Source organism: Trichomycterus rosablanca, chromosome 2 (genome assembly GCF_030014385.1).
Source record: "Trichomycterus rosablanca isolate fTriRos1 chromosome 2, fTriRos1.hap1, whole genome shotgun sequence".
In the NCBI taxonomy this organism is placed as follows: Eukaryota; Metazoa; Chordata; class Actinopteri; order Siluriformes; family Trichomycteridae; genus Trichomycterus; species Trichomycterus rosablanca.
The window spans coordinates 32,943,717-32,965,109 of NC_085989.1; the positions used below are offsets into that span (position 1 = coordinate 32,943,717).

Here is a 21,393-nt window from a genome sequence, read left to right on the forward strand (position 1 = left end):
TTTAATCAAGTAAAGATATTTTGACATTTTTCACTTTACTACATTTCAAAAGGTAAAATGCTTTTTTTACTTCAACATATCTGCAGAGAGTAATTTAGTAGATCTGCTGGATGTAGCACAACACAACAGTTTTAACAGATGATACACACTCACCAAGCACCTAAGTAGGTACACCTATTTGATATGTACACTCCTGGGCATAAAATACACCAAACTTAAAGTTGCCCAGGCTTGGACATTTATAATTTTATAAGCTACACCTACCATACAAATGAACATACTGACCTCATTATTAGGAACACACCTGTTGTAGGTGTACAGTTAGGTACTAAAGCTATTTTCTTTTTTCATTTATTATGTGTGGGGGTGGCACGATGGCTCAGTGGGTAGCACCATCTCCTCACAACAAGAAGGTCCTGAGTTCAGTTCCCAGGTGGGGCAGTCCCGGGTCCTTTCTGTGTGGAGTTTGCATGTTCTCCCTGTGTCTGCGTGGGTTTCCTTCAGGGAGCTCCGGTTTCCTCCCACAGTCCAAAGCCATGCAGTCAGGTTTGCAAACTTGTAATGGCCAGACAACCTGTCCAGGATGTTTCCTATCTTTCTCCCAGTGAATCATAACCACCGCAACTCTGAACTCTGCATGGGTTTCCTCCAGGAGCTCCGGTTTCCTCCCACAGTCCAAATACATGCAAGTGATGTGAATTGGAGATACTAAATTGTCTAAATTGCCTTCTGATCTTGACCGTAGCCTGTACCCACGACCATTCCCATTTACCTAGCCCTTGGGATCCTGTTAGGCAATCGAGTGACCTGTACCAACGTTCTTTGACCACGAGTATTTCTAATTGTGTCTGTCTGTACTGTTTACACAGATTGTTAGAAAGAAAAAACTGCACCTGTATCCACACTGCTTGAGCGCCTCCTTTGTTACAATACAGGCTATTATCAGTCACACAAGTAGATAGACTAATTCCAGAAATTATTGTTTCCTCACAAACAAAAATGAAGAAACTAAGAAATAGGCTTCATGATAGATTTTTGTACAGTATCCTTAAAGAAACACAAAGAAGAAGCTAATAGGGCAGCTCTGAATTACTGAAAGGCATTTGGGCTTTTGCTCATCCACTGTGCTTTAGATGAGAAGTTGGAAAAGTGGCACACTGAAATAACACACAAAGAAAGACACTGTGTGATGGAGATTGGGAGGTAGCATGGTAGCTCCTATGACAACAGGAACCTAGTTTATTATCTCTGTGGTGATGTGATCTATCTTTGTTATTGCTGGTCACAGGGTTCCAGTCTGGTAGGCTGGTCTGGGAATTTGTGTGCAGTTTTTTTGTCATACAGTTAAGGGTGTAACCAGAATGACCTTGTCTGATGCCACTTTCCCCATGACCTTCTGCAGCCTGATTTGATACATGTTCCACATCAGTGTGATTATCCCCTGGAGTTCTGAACTCTATTCTAATCTATACACACAGCTACCTCCTCTGTCACAACACACTAACATCACAGCTCACAGTCCTACATCAAACACAAGCACTGCCCAGCCAGCATTTGGGTGATGAATTAATGCCCCATAAAATGTAACTACAAAAGGATCACCCACTCATCTGTTCCCCCTGATAACAATAAAGATGTACTGTGCTATTTTAGTTTTCATAATGAGATTATAAAAAAGAGCCATTGGTTTGTTAGGAAAATTACAAGTGACTGAGTGGCATAGATGAAGTAAATGCTAAGAGTGGATCTGTCCCCAGATGTATTCATTACTGTGGGTTACATAACAATACCCACCCACACACACACACACTGAGACACCTGAGATGGTCAGGCTGATGTGGGTCAGATGTCCCTGATTGTCCCTGGCTAGAGCTGTTCCCGAATATGTCTTCAGTCTTGGTTGTGCATTCAAACCCGTCCTTAATGTGAATTAACTGTTGTACGTAAGAAAAAATAAGGACAAAGCTGCTGTAGTAAGAGCTTCTTACTACAGCAGTCCTACTATATAATTTTTTATTAATCTGTTTATTATTTTGACCAATATGGAGAAGTGCAATTGTCTAAATATACAGTGTATCACAAAAGTGAGTACACCCCTCACATTTCTGCAAATATTTCATTATATCTTTTAATGGGACAACACTATAGACATGAAACTTGGATATAACTTAGAGTAGTCAGTGTACAGCTTGTATAGAAGTGTGGATTTACTGTCTTCTGAAAATAACTCAACACACAGCCATTAATGTCTAAATAGCTGGCAACATAAGTGAGTACACCCCACAGTGAACATGTCCAAATTGTGCCCAAATGTGTCGTTGTCCCTCCCTGGTGTCATGTGTCAAGGTCCCAGGGGTAAATAAGGAGCAGGGCTGTTAAATTTGGTGTTTTGGGTACAATTCTCTCATACTGGCCACTGGATATTCAACATGGCAACTCATGGCAAAGAACTCTCTGAGGATGTGAGAAATAGAATTGTTGCTCTCCACAAAGATGGCCTGGGCTATAAGAAGATTGCTAACACCCTGAAACTGAGCTACAGCATGGTGGCCAAGGTCATACAGCGGTTTTCCAGGACAGGTTCCACTCGAAACAGGCTTTGCCAGGGTCGACCAAAGAAGTTGAGTCCACGTGTTCGGCGTCATATCCAGAGGTTGGCTTTAAAAAATAGACACGAGTGCTGCCAGCATTGCTGCAGAGGTTGAAGACGTGGGAGGTCAGCCTGTCAGTGCTCAGACCATACGCCGCACACTGCATCAACTCGGTCTGCATGGTCGTCATCCCAGAAGGAAGCTGACGCACAAGAAAGCCCGCAAACAGTTTGCTGAAGACAAGCAGTCCAAGAACATGGATTACTGGAATGCCCTGTGGTTTGACGAGACCAAGATAAACTTGTTTGGCTCAGATGGTGTCCAGCATGTGTGGCGGCGCCCTGGTGAGAAGTACCAAGACAACTGTATCTTGCCTACAGTCAAGCATGGTGGTGGTAGCATCATGGTCTTGGGCTGCATGAGCGTTGCTGGCACTGGGGAGCTGCAGTTCATTGAGGGAAACATGAATTCCAACATGTACTGTGACATTCTGAAACAGAGCATGATCCCCTCCCTTCGAAAACTGGGCCTCATGGCAGTTTTCCAACAGGATAACGACCCCAAACACAACCTCCAAGATGACAACTGCCTTGCTGAGGAAGCTGAAGGTAAAGGTGATGGACTAAACCCAATTGAGCACCTGTGGCGCATCCTCAAGTGGAAGGTGGAGGAGTTCAAGGTGTCTAACATCCACCAGCTCCGTGATGTCATCATGGAGGAGTGGAAGAGGATTCCAGTAGCGACCTGTGCAGCTCTGGTGAATTCCATGCCCAGGAGGGTTAAGGCAGTGCTGGATAATAATGGTGGTCACACAAAATATTGACACTTTGGGCACAATTTGGACATGTTCACTGTGGGGTGTACTCACTTGTGTTGCCAGCCATTTAGACATTAATGGCTGTGTGTTGAGTTATTTTCAGAAGACAGTAAATCTACACTGCTATACAAGTTGTACACTGACTACTCTAAGTTATATCCAAGTTTTATTTCTATAGTGTTGTCCCATGAAAAGATATAATGAAATATTTGCAGAAATGTGAGGGGTGTACTCACTTTTGTGATACACTGTATGTATTTTAACTGCATGTTTTACACACTTTGGTTACATTCATGACAGAAACTGTAGTTACATCAGCTCACAAGTTTAATGTCAAACGCAGTCATCAACAATTTTGTATCTCCAATTCAAATCACTTGCAGGGCTGTTCTTAAGTCAAAATGTTTGTTAGTTAGATTTTTCCCATAAGAAATCATGTAAATAGAATTAATCTGTGCCAGACCTCCCAAACCACCTTCTTACCTAACCTTTCTAATGTCTTAAATGGTCTTTTTTGTTATAAATACAAGTATATTTTCCCTTAATCTTAAATTATAGAATAGATAATACTGTAATAAATAATAATAAACAACAATACACAGTAGTAGTGTACATAAAACACATACTGTACATCTCAGTACAGTACGTGCTGTATCATACACCATAATACATTTCCTTCTTTTTTTATAAAATGCATCTACCAGAAACAACAATAAGTCTCACATCTCTCTATTATTTCTTTCTTTATTTCAATAGTGTTGTATTTTGTAGGTGTAATTGCACGAAAGAAAGAATACTTTACTCAGCCGACTTCCTTCTTCTCTGTCACTCACTGTCCCCTCTGTCTGATACACAGTGACAGCTACTGGCAGGAGTAATTATTCAACAACAAATGTAATAGATTTGTTCATTTTCTCAACACTAAGCTTTCTCTGCACCTTATTTAAGGCCATTTTAATATTGAATTTTACAAAATATAAAGACAACACCGAAAAAACACCATCTGCTGTCCGAATGTTCGCTCACTGTATATATATACTGTATATACGTATATACAGTATATATATATATATATATATATATATATATAGAAAGAGAGAGAGAGACACTCGGAGTCAACTTGTTCGTGACATGTTTTGCAAATTTCGGTTTGGAATCCGAAATTTGTTCGTACGTTCTTTTGGTGATCTTTTGTAACCCAAAATGTTCGTATGGTAAACCGTTCGTAACTCAAGGGTCTACTGTATTTTACATTAAGGTTTGTCACAACATTGCGTACATTGTGTCTTCTTCATATAAACTTGGGAAAATATTCTACTCCATGTGGGTTGGTGCCAACAGAACCAACACTTTATGTTCTGAAAATCTGTTCTTTTACATGATTCTGTTTTAACTTTATATCCATATAGAAAAGCAGTTTTACTGATGTCTCGCATCAGTGTGAATGTGAATTGTGAGTGAGTCAACAGAAAGACATTGTGTTCCTTAGGGAGTTAACCAGCTCTGAAATGTTGTAAATGTTTTTGAAGTGAGAAACAGCCTTGACCATGTCATCAAGGTCTCTCTTCTTATCCACAGGCTCACATGTTTGATTGTGTGACCTGTGATAGGCATGTATATCACTGTCACTAAACATCATTAAAAATTCAGCTGTGTTTTCCCAGCATAATTACTGAGCATCACATTTCAGTTCTCCTGTATTTGGGCACAGATATTTTCCAAGTCCCAGTAGCTGATAACAAACTAACACTGCATTTGCCTGGCACTAAAAAGATTTGCACTTTATAATAGTCTTCTTTAATATTTGCAAAAATAACAAGCACTATATTCAATAATATTTTTGTAGTGATTTCAATGATATATTTTCAATGATATCTATATGACTGACTGATGTAAAAGTCTACAGTAATGCTAAAATGCTAGTAGCATGAAGGTGTGTGTTGTATTAGTAATATTTATAAAAATACATATTTTTATTACTAATACTGTGCTTGTTGATTGTACACTACTGTCACTAACATACAATTCTTACATTTATTTTTAAGGGACAGGGAACCCTAGCTTCAAAGATGTGCTAACATTGCCTAAACTGGGTTAGAATGATGGGCTAGCCAACAGGACAGCAGGAGGCCAAACAAAGCATTATGCATCTGCATTATGGTGGCCCTCAAAGAGCCGATTGTAACGTATCCTGCTGTGATTGCAGTCTGCCTTTTAGATCAATTTGTTATTTTTCTTGGAGGCTAAATTCTGTGTTTGGTGTCAAAATGCCAAATTTAGATTGTATATTTATAATGTATATCTACATTTATATTGTACTCCTTTACCACAGACACGGCCTCATAACACAAGAGACATACCGGTTTTTCACTGTCCCATCTTTCATTAAATTCCCTTCCTTCTGCTTCAATTTTCTCTTGGGATTATTTGTAAATATTTCTCAACATCACTTGTTGGAAAACCGCCTTAGTTAAACGCTGATGTGAAAACACTGCCATCTAGTGGTAGAATGCGGTCACTTCGCGGGTCACAAAATCAGCATGCATTGTGGGAGATGCCGTTTATGTACGATTTTACAGTGTATTTTAGGACAATCGTAAGTCTTTTAAGCTCTCACGGGTCACATAAAATGACATGGCGGGCCGGATTTGCCCCACGGGCCTTAAGTTTGACACATCTAAAACATATCCAGGCCAATCAGAAGACAATCAGAAGTTTCTCCACTTGGACACCAAAGTCATCATTCTCTGTACAAAACTAAGCCTTTCAGAATGACCTGAATTTCTGCACTAATCACATTCTGCCTCTGCTTTTCTAAAATGTGGATCCAAAAGTCTGAAACCACTAGTAAAAATGCTTTTATTTCACATTTTTCTCAAATTTACCAAAATGTTTTTCATTACAAATCACATAATCATAATCAAGGTGAACAATGGTTGCAAATAATTAACCCAGATTAAAGATTTGAATACATAGCTACAATGTCTTGAATATACAAAAACAAGACAAGGAAATCTGCCCTTTTGTATATAGGACCTGACATGGTCAGTTTCACAAATGTGCATACTTGCTTTTTGGTAGTGCCAAATTATAAAATGTATGTACATTTGACTTACTCAAATTGTTATACTGACTATATGATTAATGATAACACTGTATTAAAGTTAAAGAAAAAGAGAAGCCTTTTTGATCATGTAGGGAAACTGTTTTACTGTAGCAGTATACAAGACACATTACATGAAAAATGCTGACTAAGTTCTTACAAGGACAAAAGTGACTGGTGCATGGGTGAGCATTATAAAGTGCCCACAGACGTTTAAGTAAACGAGAAGTTAATAAAAAAGAGAAATAGAATGCAGGTGAACTGAAAAGAACATGATGAAATAAAATAAAATAATGTAATGTGGTGTTATGAAAATTTAATGAAATCATTAATACAAATGTAATAAAAGTGTGCAGTGTCATGTGGTCTCTTGTGTAATGAACACTCCCAGCTTCAATAAGTCCAAGTTGCTTCCAATGACCTGTCCAGTCTTTTTTATTAGCCTAGTAAATCTGCTTATATCGGCCACCTTTTTGCCTCTGTCCCAGCTTAACACAACATTAGAACAGCACTTGCCATCATACACAATTGTTATTTTAAATCTTTTGTAAGCACGGGAGATGAAGTGGCAAAACCAGAAGAGGGTAGTTTATTAAAAAATATTATTAAATTAATGAGAAAGGTGCTTCAAGAATTTGTGGGATGATTCAGGATTGGTGGAAAAAGCATAAGCAATATTAGGTATGCTGATGGCATTGTATTATTGGTCACATCACCAGAACAACTACAGTAGCTGGTGTCTTGTATCAACAAGGCTGTGAGTGAATATAAAATGCTGATTCATTGCGCATGGCGGTAATGGTCAAACTGTCAAAGATTTGGAGAAACAAGTCAGTTAGCAGCATTACCAAGCTACGATTGATGAAAGACTAGTAGCCACATATAGTTGTGAAGCCTGGACACTAAAGACAGATGAACAAGGATGAATTCAGGCTGAAAGTCCCATGGAGGAAGATGATGACCACTGAGAAGTTTACAAGAACTGAAAAGCAGCTACTAAACCTCTCACAGATTTTGTTACTTTGGGCATGTGATAAGGCACCCACATGACAACAATGAAGGCAAAGTTATGACTTGTGAAAGAAGACGAGGACGGCCAAAAATAAGCTGGATTGACATCATGACATGAATTTTATTGTGAAGGGCTAGTCTGCTGCAAGCAACCAGACACAAAGGGCATTGGAGAAATCTCAGCCATCTGTGCAGCCAACCATCACCAAGCGATGACGCTGTAGTGATGTGATGTGAGTTATTAAATATAAGGCCCCACATACCTTTTTTAGCTAGGACTGTAAATGATTAATGAATGTGTTAAATAAACATTTACTTTTATAGCATTTAGCAAACTCCCTCATTCAGAGTGACTTACAGAAATGTTTTCCTTAGTAAACCTTTTTTTTTAATCCAGTACAAATAGACAATAATCCAAGAACACAACTCTGTTAAAGAGAATGTAGTAGTAGATAGGATAACAGAAGGTAAGGTAATATGTCCAAAATGTGTTTGTCTATTATTGACTTAAATAAAGTTAAAAGTCAAGACGTTTCCAGCTACTGTAGAATATTTGCAACCTAAAGCCTACAGTCTGTAAGCATCTCTTACCATAATAGTCACACGAAGGTTCAAAGAACATTATAATGTTAATTTAAGTACAAAATCTACCATAATAAGCTCTAATGAATGACTGAATTGGTTAGCCTCATGTGTGTAACTCTAGCTCCCTGTAATTCTACTGTGAAGGAGTTGCACAGTCTGTGAGAACTTAAAGAATGGGATGGTGAGCTTTAATTTAAGAAAAAAAACATTTAATAAGGAATTCACTCTTTCATCTATCTGGCTCAATACAGCTTTGTTTCTTTAATTGTTCTCTTCTCACACAAGATCATACAGATGCTTGCTCTCACTCTCTTAACTTTTATTGTAGTACAGGATGAATGATCATGAAAAGTTCCTATGCTTCAAACATGTCATTCGAAACCATAAAATATAATGTATGTTGCATACTAAATTGGTTGTGTTGTATTTTTCAAGAAACTACAAAATACAACTACACTGTATCATCTTTAAAAACTACGAGAGTCTACAAATAAACAGGACATGCAAGGAAAACAGTCATCCTAAGTCATCCTGTCATCCCAAACTCACTCTGTTACCTAACTGCCCCATGTTGGTATATTGCCAAAGGCCTAGGAGTCCTAGGAAAGTACATAGAAAATAATAAACTCTACATTACTGACATTGTGCAATGCAACTGTACAAATGTGTTGTACTGTACATATGCAAGGCAAGGCAAGCTAGTTTACAGCTAACAAACTAGCTTTTATTTATTCAAGGTTGACACAAATTGGATTTTTGTATGGGGGTTCATACTGGTGCATTCTCATTATTGCATATAACAGTATAACACCAAGGTGTGTAGAAATAGAACACCTACTCTGTATATTTACATTTACAGTAATTTTGATTAGTTATTAATTACATTTACATTTTTGGCATTTAGCAGATGCTTTTATCCAAAGCAACTTACAGTACTGTGTTTTTGTCAATTGAGGGTTAAGGGCCTTGCTCAAGGGCCCAACAGTGTCAACCTAGTAGTGGTGGGGCTTGAACCAGTGACCTTTTTCATTACTAGTCCAGTACCTTAACCACTAGACTACAACTTATTTACAAATGATTTCTCTCCTGTGGGTCTTTTCCCAGGCTCATGTTACCTAACAGGTTTTAAAGAATGACTCTCAGAGGTGAACTCATGTGCTTCTACATAGCAAGTCTCCTTTGGCTGAAATACGGGCCTTGTGCACTTTCATAACAATGCCTCCTAAAGAAACAAAATTATCACCCAACTCAGAAATAAAGCCACAATAAATATTTCCTGGACATAAAGAATGTTGATCAACATTTTATTATTTTATAATAGTGGATGTTACACTGTTTTATTGCTTGTGCTTTCCATGTACGCTAAATCCCTAGCATGGAGTGACAAGTCGTAGTAGACAAAATGTCAGCTTTGAATTTTCAGACAATCTATGCTAAGAATAAAGATCAAAATGCCAATTCTGGATGACACATTTATACAGAATGTGGCAGTCAATGCCCCCTCCATGTAGGATTAGCTGCCATCTGATGTTGCATAAGCATCAATTCAAAAAAGCCAGTGACGAGCTTCATATAATTTGAAGTATCAACATGATAAACCTAATACTTTGACATTTTGAAATGTGACTTTCAAGATTTAGTCTTTAGTGGTTGACTTACCTTTGGAGCAGTCTTGATTGCCATGATCCTCTCTGGTTGTGGTGAACTCTCCAGTCCATCCCAGACTCCCGGACCGACTCTGATCATTTTTGGCGCTGTTCTTTAAATTACTTCCTTTAAACCAGCTGAAGGCTCGTCCAAGCGAGGTGGCACGTTTAGTCCTGCCTTTGCTGACTTTACTTTGCAAGGCCAGTATTTCTGTAATGTCCCTTGGTACAAGGTCTCCTGTCGAGCTGCTCCTGGACATCCTTTTGTTTGTCTTAATCAGTCTGTTCCGCTGATATATCAGTTGCACTAAACAAAAACAATAAAAACAGCTTTGAGTGACATTTTGATGTAAATGAAAGATAGTTTATGATAACATTGTTGACCAACTTGACAGTTAGTAGACAGGAGTGGTAGGGAAACCAAATTTGCAGGAATGCAGTGGTTCTTGACTAGTAGCTAGTCCAGAGAGGAATCCTTGTTTGTTGGTATTCACAGACAAAGAAAGGTAAAGGGAGGGGTATGAATGCTGCTGGCAGACATGTCTTTTGGTTCAGGTGATCATAAGGACCAATTTAGCCTCTTTGTGGTGTTCATGTGCAAATGTAGCCTACTCCACACTCCATCCAGAGAAACATAGCATCACACTAGGCCTTCTAACATCATTCAGGTTTTGAATACTAGAAAAACGAGAAAAGAAACAACAGAGGAGCTTAAAGAGAAGCTTGGAGTGTCCATGCAGGGGCCACATATAGAAACCTGCCAAAAGTATACAAAAGAATTGCTCATGAGTGCTTTGTTTTTCACAGGGTAGTGATGGTGGCAAAATATTACACATCTGAGGGATGTAACTTTTGAGCTTTTGGAAAATCTGGCTCCATACTCATTTTAGAAAAAAAGCAACTGCTTGTAGAACAATAATTCCAAACACATGCTTAGTGGAAACCTCCAAAAACACTTTTACAAACAGATACTTAAACTTGGGACTGGGAAGTATATGCACAGATAAGGCATAACATTATGACCACCTTCTTAATATTGTGTTGGTCCCCCTTTTGCTGCCAAAACAGCCCTGACCCGTCGAATCATGGACTCCACCAGACCCCTGAAGGTGTGCTGTGGTATCTGGCACCAAGATGTTAGCAGCAGCCTTTAACTCCTGTAAGTTGCGAGGTGGGGCCTCCATGGATCAGATATGTTTGTCCTGCACATCCCACAGATGCTCGATTGGATTTAGATCTGGGGAATTTGGAGGCCAAGTCAACACCTCAAACTCGTTGTTGTGCTCCTCAAACCATTCCTGAACCATTTTTGCTTTGTGGCAGGGTACATTATCCTGCAGAAGAGGCCACAGCCATCAGGGAATACCGTTTTCATGAAAGGGTGTACATGGTCTGCAACAATGCTTAGGTAGGTGGTACATGTCAAAGTAACATCCACATGGATGGCAGAACCCAAGATTTCTCAGCAGAACATTGGCCAAAGCATCACACTGTTATTTTTCTTACAGTTACAAATAAGGTGGACCTGTCTGAACAATACAATGATAATTGTTGAAGCAATGTGATATTTAAGTAGATATACCATGTGCCTAAAAATGTGGTTTGAGTGCAGCCCTTCTGCCATTTGCATTACAGACACCCCCCCCCCCCCCCCGATACCCCATAAATCCACCTCTCTCTTCACTGCTCACAAATGCTACTCTGTCAGCAAGCATCTGTATATACTGTAATACTCTTACAAATAACAATATTACTGTACATGTACCTAATAAATACTCAAAACCCAAAACACCAACCCAATACAATGTGTTTCAGCAGTTCAGAAGAACCACACATCTGTAGCAAAAATGTGCATCTAATAACCTGTCGAGCACTGTAAAGAAAAGTGACATTCAGTAGGATATCCATCAACTCTTCACTGCTTACATGTTCTTGTACAATGTCCCATTGTTCAACAAACTAATACAAACTACAGGGTTTTTTTTATTTATTTTGTTTAATTTTCTACTTTATTTAGACCAAATAGAAGACAGAAATACACTTTGGACAGGGCCCCAATTCATCAAGTAGCAACACACTCACATTTACATACTTATAGCCATGGCTGATTTTGTCCAGCCGGTCCACCTGCATAATTTTGGGGGGTGGGTGGTGGGAGGAATTCGGAGTATCCAGAGGAAAAAACACACCGACATGGGAAGAGCATGCAAAACATCTCACAAACAGTGAAACAAGGCTCAGGGGAGAAAACAAACCAAGATCCAAGATCCCCAGGACCCGTGATGCTGTGCTGCACCCACTCTATCAGTTATAAAGTATTTGAAGTATACTCCTAAAATTATAAATTACACTTTAATCTGAATACTTAAAATGTGTCCTGTAGTCTTCATATCTCCTTTAATAAATGCAAACACTTTGTTTTTGTATTCTAAACACTTGTATTTCATTACTGCCCGGTAATGCCCAACCCTGTGATAAACACTCACATGTAACAACAACAGAACACACTTACATATAATAACAAATCCAAAGGGGTTCCTTTCTCCTTTCTCTTCCTTTCTCTTTTGGTCTGCTTTTGTCTCTTCCTCTGTCCAAACTGCTTGTCCTGTTTTTTCAGCTTTTTCGGGGTGACTGAAGCTCCATGCTGGTCAGTCCTCCGCCTCTTGTCTGCTCCAGCACCAGCACTGTGCTGGCCTCTATTCAACTCTGCAGAGAGGAACTGCAAACTCACACGTGTATTCCAGCCAATGCTGTTTCACAATGACAGACTCCCTCCCTCTCGCCTTCCTCTCTCTCTCTCGCCTTTTCTCTTTCTATCTCTCACTTGTCCCCACACACAGTGCTCTCCACCCATGCTCTTAGCTCTTAGTCTATGTTTTTGGCTTATTTTAGGTCTAGTTTGGTCTACTTCTGATTAGATTCTCTGTTTAATCTGTCCCTGCCTGGGTTAACTTACACTCATATGGAGTTGCCTATTGTAATATTAACAGGTGACGTGATCTGTACTCAACATCTGTTTATTATTAACTTCACATCCCATGTCTGCTTTAGCAACAGAATATTGGATGAGAAATATTTGGGGAAAACCTTGAGGCTCATACACTCATACTGAACATAACACTGGGAAAGATTTCAACAGGTGAAATATGACCTGTGGCTCCTAACCTGACATGTCTGGGTGGCAAACTAAGTTGCCTACAAACACAGACAGGGTGGTAGAATTTGGGTAATCAAGTGTACCTGGCTAGCTTTCATGGTCAAACAGTTTAGCATTTGGTATTTTTCCAAAGACTTAAAATTAAAACTTGCAGCACGTTCTGACAAAACAAAATGCATAGAGCTCTGTTATAATCCATGAGTTTTTAATCCAAGTAAAGTCACTACCAAATATGGGCCAAAGTCAATTGTCTGACACTTGATTAAACACTGTATACACTATATGGACACACCTTCTAATGTTGGAATTCATGTGTTTCAGCCACAACAGTTGTAATCATTCAATTACATAATGGAAATTACTGTATATGCTTCCTAACTGGCAGCAACAGTCTAAGGAAGGCCCTTTTCTGTGCACAAAGCAAGGTCTATAAAGACATAAAGAAAAGCTTGAAACTCCAGTGGTCCACACAGATCTATGCAGCTCTGATCTCAGCCCTGCTGAAAAGCTTTGGAATAAACTGGAACATCAATTGATGCTTTCTTGATCAATATCAGTGTCCAGCTATACAAATGCTCTTTTGACTGAATAGCCACACATTTCCATATACATACTTAAAACTCTTGTGAGAAGCCTTTTCAGAAGAGTGACTGTTGTTTAAGCTAAGCAGATCACACAGAGGTCACTCTTGTAATATCATTTGTTTTTGATATATTGTTGTTGGTATGTCCAACAAGCTAATGGTCAGGTGTCAAGCTTATATAGAATGCCTTTTATTTGTTATATATACATATACAGATGTACAGTATAATGAAATTCTTTCTTCACATATCCCAGCTTGTTTGGAAGCTGGGGTCAGAGCACAGGGTCAGCCATTGTACGGTGCCCCTGGAGCAGACGGGGTTAAGGGCCCTACCCACTAGGCTACCACTGTCCCAAATATGGACACAAAGAAGTCATAATAAGTTAGGAGACCATGTCACCAAGTTCATTGATATTATAGAACTACATCACCAATAAGTTATCCAAGTTGCTGTTTGTTGGAATTGGATGTCCAAAAAAACTCATGGTCAGCCAGGTGTCTACATGCGTTTGTATATTGTATTTTGTGTGGGCATGTATTCATTTTATGGTCATTCCTTAACTAATAATAAAAATAATTACCTTAAACTTTTAGTAGTTAGCTTGAATGTGCACTTTTCTAATGTTTAACAGTTGACAGAGGCCATAAGGCAAAACTCATTATAAAGCAGGCATAGTAATGTAGTGATGAGGGCTTACCTTGATAAAGTGGGTAATTTGGTGTGAACCTGAACATGTCACACAAAAGTTCCATTATTTGGCTGCTGCTACAATAAATACTGCTGTTAAAAAAAATTACTGAAACGATGGAATGTCATTACAGCAGGACTTCCCTGTTGTAACTAACTTTAACCGCTAATGGAGATGGTGTTGATGTAGTGGACAGCTTTTGCCTACTTGGATCAATTATTAACAGCAGTGGATTCAGCAGTCAGGAAATATAACACAGACTGAACAAGAATCAAGGACCTGGAAAAGATTTACAGGTCCAAACAAAGATTAGAATTGTCCAGACTATGGTCTTCTCTGTGGTTAATTATGGATGTGAAAGCTATACAGTCAATGCATCTGAATTTTGGTCTCCCATGGATAACAAAACAAAAAACAAAACAAAAAAACAAATGGAAATGGATCCTTAACCAAATCAAACCTAAACTCTCACTCTCTTTGAAACCATGATTCTTGGCTAGGTCTGGTTTTCCAGCAGTGCTAATGTCAACATGCTTTATCTTTTTACATTTTTGCTGGCTCAGTTGTGAAAATCAGTTCTCTCTTTGATTCTATTCCTTTTCTGTACACTATGACTTGTTTTTTTCTTTTGATACTTTTGTTAGTTTCTGTTATTTTGTCCATTCCTTTTGTCCATTCAGGTAGGTTTGCTGCTGCACTTTTGCCCTTTTGGTGCAATGAAATTATTTCCTTTTTCAGCTTTTGTTACAGCTCCTTAGTTTTCGATGTGGTTGCAACACACACTGAACACTTGAATCTTTGTGTGGTGTTTATATAACACATCACAGCTAAAGGAAATTATGGGTCATTATCGAGTTCCCAATGGTTTAATCATATAACCCAACTGTAGGCAATTCAGACGAGCAGTAGGTTTTAAGATCATTTATATTACATAGGGATTGAATGACATGGCATTATAAAAATATCCTGCTACTCATTTATTTTCTTTATTCATTTGCTGTATTGTTCAACTGGCCAAACTAAAAGTAAAACTCTGTTTTTAGAGTTTAGAGTTATAAATCCTATTTTCTTTAGGGTGTTGAATATTTCGGGTATATACTGTATCTAGCATACTGTATCTAGTATATACTAGTATCTAAGTCTTGTATCAAGCAGGGTTGGACAAAAATTTCACTTGCAAAACTGCAACAAATAGTGTCTTATTTCACAAACAATTAAAAAGTCTCATTAATAGGAAAGGTGATGGAACATAAATAAACACGCCTCTGTCCCAACTTTCAGGAGTATTTTGCACGTGTCTATATTTACAAAATACAATGATCAGTGAGAACAATGGAAATCTTTCCTTTCTACTTTTAGCAGTTAACATCTACTGCTAGGTGTTAAGCTCATACTTCAGCAGTAAACAGAGCCATATTGCAGGTATTGATTTATGTATTTTCTTCGTTACATTTAAAGAAAAGGAAATGTAAGTGGGATGTAAGATAAACATAGATAAGGGAAATATGTAAAGCGGTACATGTATATAGTAAGACTCAATATACACTGTACAGAGTGAAGGAGCTTTTTTCCTTTACAGTACTTGTTTGACTTTCCCAAGCACAGATGGAGCTTCTCTACTCCTGGCCTCCTGTAATGGGCTGAACCAGTAAATCAGTGGTATCCAGGGATCACTGTCTATATTTTATCAGCACTCCAGACCAGAAATATACACCAAAGATTTAAAAAAAATAAAAACTGGTCAGAAAGAATAACACTTTCAGACATGGAAAGTGGTGGTCCGGTCCTTTCTGTGCGGAGTTTGCATGTTCTCCTTGTGTCTGCGTGGGTTTCCTCTGGGAGCTCCGGTTTCCTCCCACAGTCCAAAAACATGCAGTCAGGTTAATTGGAGACACTGAATTGCGCTACAGGTGAATGTGTGTGTGTATGTGTGTCTGCCCTGCGATGGACTGGCGCCCCGTCCAGGGTGTTACTGTGTGCCTTGCGACCATTGAAAAGCTGGGATAGGCTCCAGCATCCCCCCGCCCCTATTTGGATACGAGGTTAGGAAAGTGAGTAAGTGAGTAAAATCTCCCAATTCCAAGTTGTACTCAGGTGCATCGTTTTTGCTTTTAATTATTTAACTGTTTGCTTTAATTATCCATGAGATGTATCTGAAACTCGACTGGAGTCAATGAGTTGTAATTTAAATTGATTAGACATAGTTTTAAAAGGCAGACTACCAGGTCTATGGTATTTACAATTTACAGTGCATTGTCAAGATCAAAACCAAGCCCTGAAGTTCAAGGAACTGTCTAAGGATCACTGCGGTTAAATTATGGCAAGGCTCAGATCAGGGCAAGGATATGAAACAATATCTAAATATTTGAGTTTCCCAGAAGTGCTCTGACATCAGTCATTTTGAATGAAAGAAGATTGGGACATCCTTAACCTTTTTTACAGTTGGCTGTCCGTCTTGGGAAAGTTAGCACATACATAGCACATACAAACTTACTGGGGCAACAGTTCCTCTTTAGACACAACATTGACCCAAGGAGTGGGTTCAGAGCAACTCTTTGAATGTCCTTGAGTGGCCAAGCCAAAGCCCAGACATAAACCCTAACAAACATCTGTAGAGAGACCTGAAGTTCACAGATGCTCACCATTCAGTCTGTCTAAATCCTGTCTAAATGTGCAAAACTTGTAGATATGTATCAAAGGAGCGTTACATCTGGAACTGCTACCAATTTCTAAATTTGTCTGGCTCCAGTCTTTTTTTATCAGAACTTCTACACCCTTTAGGTGTTCTGATAGTGGCTTTTTGTCTGTTCCAGAATTAAGATTAGTTATTGTTGGTGGCGGATCAGCATTACGGCACCTAACCTCTGCTCTTTATTTTCTTCTTTAAATACTCAGCTATAAACCTACTTTTTCTCTCAGTACTTCCTCCTACAGTGGGGTCAAAAAGTATTTAGTCAGCCACTAATTGTGCAAGTTCTCCTACTTAGAAAGATCCAAAGCATGATGTTTCCACCCCCATGCTTCACAGTAGGTATGGTGTTCTTGGGTTCTTCTTCTTCCTCCAAACACGACGAGTTGAGTTTTTACCAAAAAGTTCCATTTTGGTTTCATCTGACCACATGATATTCTCCCAATCCTCTTCTGGATCATCCATATGCTCTCTGACAAACTTCAGACGGGCCTGGACATGTACTGGCTTAAGCAGGGGGGCACGCCTGGCACTGCAGGATTTGAGTCCCTCTCGGCGTAGTGTGTTACTGATGGTAGCCTTTGTACTTTGGTCCCAGCTCTCTGCAGGTCATCCATCAGGTCCCTCTGTGTAGTTCTGGGATTTTTGCTCACCGTTCTCATAATCATTTTGACCCCATGGGATGAGATCTTGACCCCAAGGAAGATTATCAATGGTCTTGTATGTCTTCCATTTTCTTACAATTGCTCCCACAGTTGATTTATTCACACCAACCTGCTTGCCTATTGTAGATTCACTCTTCCCAGCCTGGTGCAGGTCTACAATTTTCTTCCTGGTGTCCTTCGACAGCTCTTTGGTCTTGGCCATGGTTGAGTTTGGAGTCTGACTGTTTGAGGCTGTGGACAGGTGTCTTTTATACAGATAACGAGGTCAAACAGGTGCCATTAATACAGGTAACGAGTGGAGGACAGAAGAGCTTCTTAAAGAAGAAGTTACAGGGCTGTGAGAGCCAGAAATCTTGCTTGTTTGTTATTGACCAAATACTTATTTTCCACCATAATTTACAAATAAATTCTTAAAAAATCCTACAATGTGATTTCCTGGATTTTTTTCCACATTTTGTCTCTCATAGTTGAAGTGTACCTATGATGAAAATTACAGACCTCTCTCATCTTTCTAAGTAGGAGAACTTGCACAATCAGTGGCTGACTAAATACTTTTTGGCCCCACTGTATGTTTTAGGTGTGTTTTTTCTTCTTGTCTTCTGATATGTAAAGTGACCTTTGGGTATTAGAAAAGTGCTGTATAAACATCTTTTTATCCTTCTTCTTATTATTATTATTATTTTAATTATTATTATTATTATTATTATTATTAGTAGTAGTAGTAGTAGTAGTAGTATCAAATAAAGGATCTGAATAATTTTATAAATAACATATTTTACAATTATTATGGGTTATTAAGTGTAAATTGATAGGTGGGCAAACATGAAAATTATATCTATAAAATCAAATTCACTAAACAAAGTTTGCAAAAAAAAAGTTAAAAAGTCTAAATACTTTCTGAATTCACTGTCATTTAAATCCATTTGGCATTGTTAGAGTGTGGATTTGTTTCACTTTATGTGGTTATTTTACTGTTAAACTGACAATAAATAACAAGAGAATAAACCAATTTTTGGAGAGAAACAACAGTAAATAAGAGCCCCAGTACATAAGCATGTAGAGTATAGGGTGGGGCCGGACTGAGTCAAACTGAAGTTTAGTCACTCCAAACAGACTGAAATGTTTAAATGCTTCTATGGCAACAATGAAGAAAACAGCCATCTGCTTCTCCATGAAAAAAAAGCTTTTTTCTGGTACAAACTAAAGGTTACTAAAAGTCAGTTCTTTTCTGTACAGCTGTGGAGGAAGAATAACCACCAGAACATGCAGTCTTTCATCTGACAATACTAACTTTCTCCAAGTGCAAGTAAACAATCCTAACAAACCCATCAATCGCAGCCTTAAGAATGAACTGTTAGTATGCATAGTTACTTCACAAGACTAAAATTATCTGGACATGCATACATCAAATCCAAATGTGCTTGTGAAAAATTGTCATCTTTCATAGACTCTGCTTTTCTGGGACAGCTTTGCTAGATTTTGGAATATAACTGTATGAAATTACTTCAGTTTAACCACACGAGCACTGAACTGCTGCAGCTAAGGTTAGGTACTATTGCTAGGTGGCAAAGAGATGTACTGTATAATCTAATACATATGAGGGATCTTCAAAATGTTTCAGCACTTGCATATTTTGGTTGGAAACAGTGAGGGAGGGGGAAGCAGTAATTGGTCGTGTCTGAGAGACTGAGACAGAGCTTATAGTCCGGATTTAGCACCATCTGATTTCCACCTTTTTGGACCGCTCAAAGAAGCTTTAAGGTGAAGAAGATTTTCATATGATGTGAAAGCAGCGCTGCAGTGGCTTTGCAACATTTTTTGCTGATGGCATTAAAAAGTTGGTACTATGCTGGGGAAAATGCATCAGAAGGTGACTACATACTTTAAAAAAAAATTCTTAATAAATAAAGTTAAAGAGGCGGCATGGTGGCTTAATGGGTAGCACTGTCGCCTCACAGCAAGAAGGTCCTGGGTTCAATCTCCAGGTGGGGCGGTCCGGGTCCTTTCTGTGTGGAGTTTGCATGTTCTCCCTGTGTTTGCGTGTTTTTACTCTGGGTGCTCCGGTTTCCTCCCACAGTCCAAAGACATGCAAGTGAGGTAAATTGGAAATACAAAATTATTCAAGACTGTGTTTGATATAAACTTGTGAACTGAAGAACCTCGTGAAATGAGTAATTACCATTCCTGTCATGAGTGTAAAACATGACGTTAAAATCCAATAAACAAACAAAATAGAGTTAAAAAAGTTGTTCCATTAGTGTGCGTTACATTAGCCATAGATTTTAATTTCAGAAACATTCTACACAGTCACATGCAACCAGTCACCAGAGTGGCTACATAGTGCACTAGACAGTATATTAGACAATTGATTTGTGTTCCCTACACAGTGCGCTAGATTGTATATCATTTACATTTACATTTACATTTTCAGCATTTAGCAGACGCTTTTATCCAAAGCGACTTACACAATGATCTGAACACAATGAGCAATTGAGGGTTAAGGGCCTTGCTCAGGGACCCAACAGTGGCAACTTAGTTTGAACCGGCAACCTTCTGTTTACTAGTCCAGTACCTTAACCACTGAGCTATCACTGGCCCAAAATAGATGACATGGGTCTGTAGAAGATGACATATAGATGACATGAAATAGATGACATGGGTCTGTTATTATATCAGATAACGGATTTAATACGCGATCGGGGAAAAAAGTCTGTGTTGCCTGCGAGTGTATGTGTGCGTGTGTGTCGCTCTTGGCCGCTCGTTCTAGATTCCGGGAGATTTTATCTGACTTGCGGGCATTAGGGAGCCGCTATGTATATGCGGGAGACTCCCGGAACTTTCGGGAGACTTGGGATGTCTGTTGATACAATGCTGTAAGAAATGTTAGCACATAAGCTGGCTAATGAGTATTGAATTTCATTATCTTATTGACAAAATTTTACTTTACAGTAGCCAATAATGTTGAGACATACTATTACAGTGATTTGAATGATCATTACTACTGTACTTGCTTAGTTCACAAGCTAGCTTAGTATACAGATTCTGTACTTCTACAGACCCATGTCATCTATTTTTGCATATGTCACATTTAATGTACAGTATTAGATCATTACACTACTTTAATATTAGATAATGCCCTACCTGGCCAATGTGGAAAGTAATTGCTCCCTTAACTACTAAATCAACCAATTATTGAAACAATTAATTTCACTAGCCACACCTATTAAATTATTTCACAAAGTTTGGCACAAAGTGGTGAACCATGACCCACCTTCACTGGCAAAGACTGAGGCTTTAGTGGATACTCTTTTTATGCCAAATTAACACCTGTTACCAATTCACTTGCGTATTGTAAAATGTTTCGAAAGGTGTAACCAGAAAAATTCTATACATTTTATATTTACTAAATACAATTACATCAGTGAAAAACCTTTTCTATTATTTTTTTTCAGTTAATTAAACATTCAAGAATTTTTAAAAAATCACTTTTTTTTTTTATTATGTTCACCCAGCCTTTGTGGGAGTTAGTACTCTGAATGAGCAATGCAAGAGGAGTGAAACCTTTAAAATCTCATTTTGAGTTTAGGGGGACTTTGGAAATGTACATTTAAGATACACTATATTGGCTGCTCAGGTGGCGCAGCTCACCAGAGTTGGGTTTCTAGATGCATCGTATCGAAACTCAGCTCTACCTTTCCGACTGGGTTGGGCGGCAGTATGAACAACGTTTGACTGTTGTTCAGGGGCTTAGGGGTAGAAGTCGGAGCATAGGTCCTCATAACTGGTACAACTGCGGCCCCTGCTGGTTGACTGATGGCGCCTGCACAGGGCTGAGGAATAACATTGAGGGGGGTGTG

At 38.8% G+C, this 21,393-nt stretch overlaps 1 protein-coding gene across 1 annotated transcript in view; it reads right to left on the reverse strand.

The window, feature by feature from the left end:
* The window catches only part of nhsl3 (NHS like 3), a 60,982-nt gene extending 48,534 nt beyond the window's left edge, over positions 1 to 12,448 (reverse strand). The window contains exons 1-2 of the mRNA XM_063014434.1: positions 12,266 to 12,448; positions 9,767 to 10,060 (exon numbers count right to left, since the gene is read on the reverse strand). Coding sequence (XP_062870504.1) covers positions 9,767 to 10,013 — 247 coding nt within the window. The 5' untranslated portion in view covers positions 10,014 to 10,060; positions 12,266 to 12,448. The remainder of the gene's footprint in view (positions 1 to 9,766; positions 10,061 to 12,265) is intronic.
* Between the last annotated feature and the right edge of the window lie 8,945 nt (positions 12,449 to 21,393).